At 57.7% G+C, this 2,500-nt stretch overlaps 2 protein-coding genes across 4 annotated transcripts in view; both read right to left on the reverse strand.

The window, feature by feature from the left end:
• LOC138864770 (uncharacterized) overlaps positions 1-527 on the reverse strand; it is a 706-nt gene extending 179 nt beyond the window's left edge. Inside the window, exons 1-2 of the mRNA XM_070133352.1 lie at positions 430-527; positions 1-332 (exon numbers count right to left, since the gene is read on the reverse strand). The exon at positions 1-332 is cut by the window's left edge and continues 179 nt beyond it. Of these exons, the coding sequence (XP_069989453.1) occupies positions 1-332; positions 430-527 (430 nt within the window). The remainder of the gene's footprint in view (positions 333-429) is intronic.
• Positions 1-2,500, reverse strand: part of LOC113805772 (solute carrier family 41 member 1) — a 55,670-nt gene that overhangs the window by 38,190 nt on the left and 14,980 nt on the right. Inside the window, exon 1 of one of the 3 annotated variants that reach the window (XM_070132860.1) lies at positions 1,854-2,154. The exons of the other annotated variants lie outside the window; for them this stretch is intronic. The gene's annotated coding sequence lies outside the window, so the exon portion shown is untranslated. Of the gene's footprint in view, positions 1-1,853; positions 2,155-2,500 lie in introns of those variants that run through there. 3 annotated transcript variants of the gene reach the window in all.

Below are 2,500 nucleotides of genomic sequence, written 5' to 3' on the forward strand. Positions count from 1 at the left end.
GAGGTGTGGGTATAGGGGTGTGGGTGTCGGGGTGTGGGTGCTGAGGTGTGGGTATAGGGGTGTGGGTGTCGGGGTGTGGGTGTCGGGGTGTGGGTGTCGGGGTGTGGGTATCGGGGTGTGGGTATCGGGGCGTGGGTGTTGGGGCGTGGGTGTTGGGGCGTGGGTGTCGGGGCGTGGGTGTTGGGGCGTGGGTGTCGGGGCGTGGGTGTCGGGGTGTGGGTGTCGGGGTGTGTATGTGGGTGGGTGTGAGGGTGTGGTTGTAGGCGTGGGGGTATCGAAGGTATGGGATATTAGGATGTGGATATTCGGGTTCGGACGTCGAGGTGTGTGTGCTGGGGGTGTGGGTGGATGTGAGGGCGTCGGATGTGCGTGGGTATGTGTGTGATGGTGCGCCAGTGCGTGTGCAAAGCATGTACAGCAATTCCATACGATGCAGCTTTCGTTGACACGTGAATCATCATGATGCTGCGCTGTGTTATACTCGTACTGGAGATATGCAATGCATACGGCAACACGTGGTACATCATAATGACGACCTTATGCAATTATAAACACCTACTATCATAATACTACTGTATCTCTTTTATTACGGTGGTATGTAGTATTTGTTTACTGCAATATAATTTCGCATTGCAGATTGATACGTACTTCCTGAATTTATTATCTATACGAAACACACATGTCGGTGACTTGAAATCACCAAAATGTCCACGGAATGTGAAAGTTGTGTTAATGGCGGCGCATCTCCCTCACAGAGCGTTTCCGAGGCCCTTAGCGATATGGTAAGCGCTGTGCGGTGACGATGGAAGGGGCTACTCGACCGAAAGGAAAGGCGGCCCCGTGCAATGCGGCGGGCGGCACGCGAGCACACGAACTGGTGCGAGGCGGTGCTTGCGATGAAAGGCGACGCAGTGATCCACGCTAAGGAAGCCCTGTTCATCTCACGCATCTATTCCTCATGTCTGTCTACCGACGTCTCACGAATGCATCTCATTCCTGTACGTCCCTGATCCGTCCGCCAGTGCTTGGGCCACCCTTGTCTCGTCACTAGACGCGAGGCCCAGACTACAGCATGACATGTGATGCTGTCAAGTAGAACGGTTTGTCACGGCTCGTCACCCGACGCGTGTCAGTCTGTCATTAAGAGTGGCATGAATATCCTGGAACTGAGCCTCCCTCGCGTGCGCCTGTGCCTCCTGCGCGGACAGGGGGAGAAAAACGGCCGGTCCTGCCGCCTGCCTCCTTTTAGGGGAACCTCGAGAGCTTCTTGTGAGCGCAAATCCACCCGGGACTCAGCAAAGGGAAAATCAGATGAAGGTCGGCGCGCGGACCGGTTGCCTGCCATCACGTCAGCGCCACGTCACTCGGCGCCCCGGACACTTGTTGCCCTCAAGACCAAGTTCAGGGACAGGGGAGTGAAGGATACAGGTCCTGGCGCCCCCTGGCATTGGTCAGCGCGACGGAGTGGAAAAAAGAGCGGGTGGATATGCGTCTTAAGTCTTAAGTGCATTGCGTAAGGCTGCTTTCGGGGCGACGGAGAGGAACCGCCAATCTCTGCCAAAACGCGCAACGAAACCTGCTCCCGCTGCCCCTGCCGCCCCCTCCCCCACAAAGCGCCAAGGGGAGTATATTTAGATTTCCTATTCATTGGGATGTTGATTTTCCCGAATCGGCCCGTGTGATCCGCGCCATTAGCGTCACGGAACGCCGGCCAGCGTAGTGGCGGAAGCGACCCGTCGTCGCCTTGCCTCGCGGCCGCAAGGGCGGAAACGGCGTCGCGCCGCAGATCAGGATGACCACAGTAAACTATAACGAGGTAAACAGAAAAGGTCAAGAACCCGCCTCATGCTCACCTCTCAGGAAGAAAAAAAGAGCCTGTAGCACAGCCAGAAGAGACGAGTAAAGGAGAAATTCTAGAAGACGCCCAAGCAACGAACAGACACAGGAGAAGGCAGAGAGAAGAGGGGGAGAGGGGGGCGTGCGAGGACCTGCAACAGGACAAGGGCGCACCGCTCGCTTTTTCTCTCCTGGCGTGACCGCGCGCCGCACATACAGAGCAGAGGGCGCAGAGGAGTCCCGACTGCGGGAAGGAGGCTGCTCGCCTCACTTGCTAAGCCTCCCGCCACACCTGCGCGCACCCTCGCCAGCATGCCAAAGTCCTCTCCACCAACCACCAATTTACAATTTAACATGACCGCTCATTACGCAACGGTGGTCCCTGTCCGCCCACTGGCGCCGCATCTCGCCCACCGCCCCCCCTGGAGGCGGCCCACAACGCCCACCGCCCCCCATCCCACTGCCGTCGTAATTACGCAAACTGGTGGAAACAATACGGATCCCACGTGACTGGAGGTACACAACCCCGTTTAAAAATAAAACACAGGCCCGGGCAGATCGCGCGCCGACGTCCAACCAGGCTGCCAAGTGTCGTCGTCGTCGGCGTCGGCGCCCTCGTCCGCTCGTCAGGGTGAGGGCCATTCATACTACGACCGCAACAAAA

The sequence above is a fragment of the Penaeus vannamei genome, chromosome 18 (assembly GCF_042767895.1).
Source record: "Penaeus vannamei isolate JL-2024 chromosome 18, ASM4276789v1, whole genome shotgun sequence".
NCBI classification, from domain to species: Eukaryota; Metazoa; Arthropoda; class Malacostraca; order Decapoda; family Penaeidae; genus Penaeus; species Penaeus vannamei.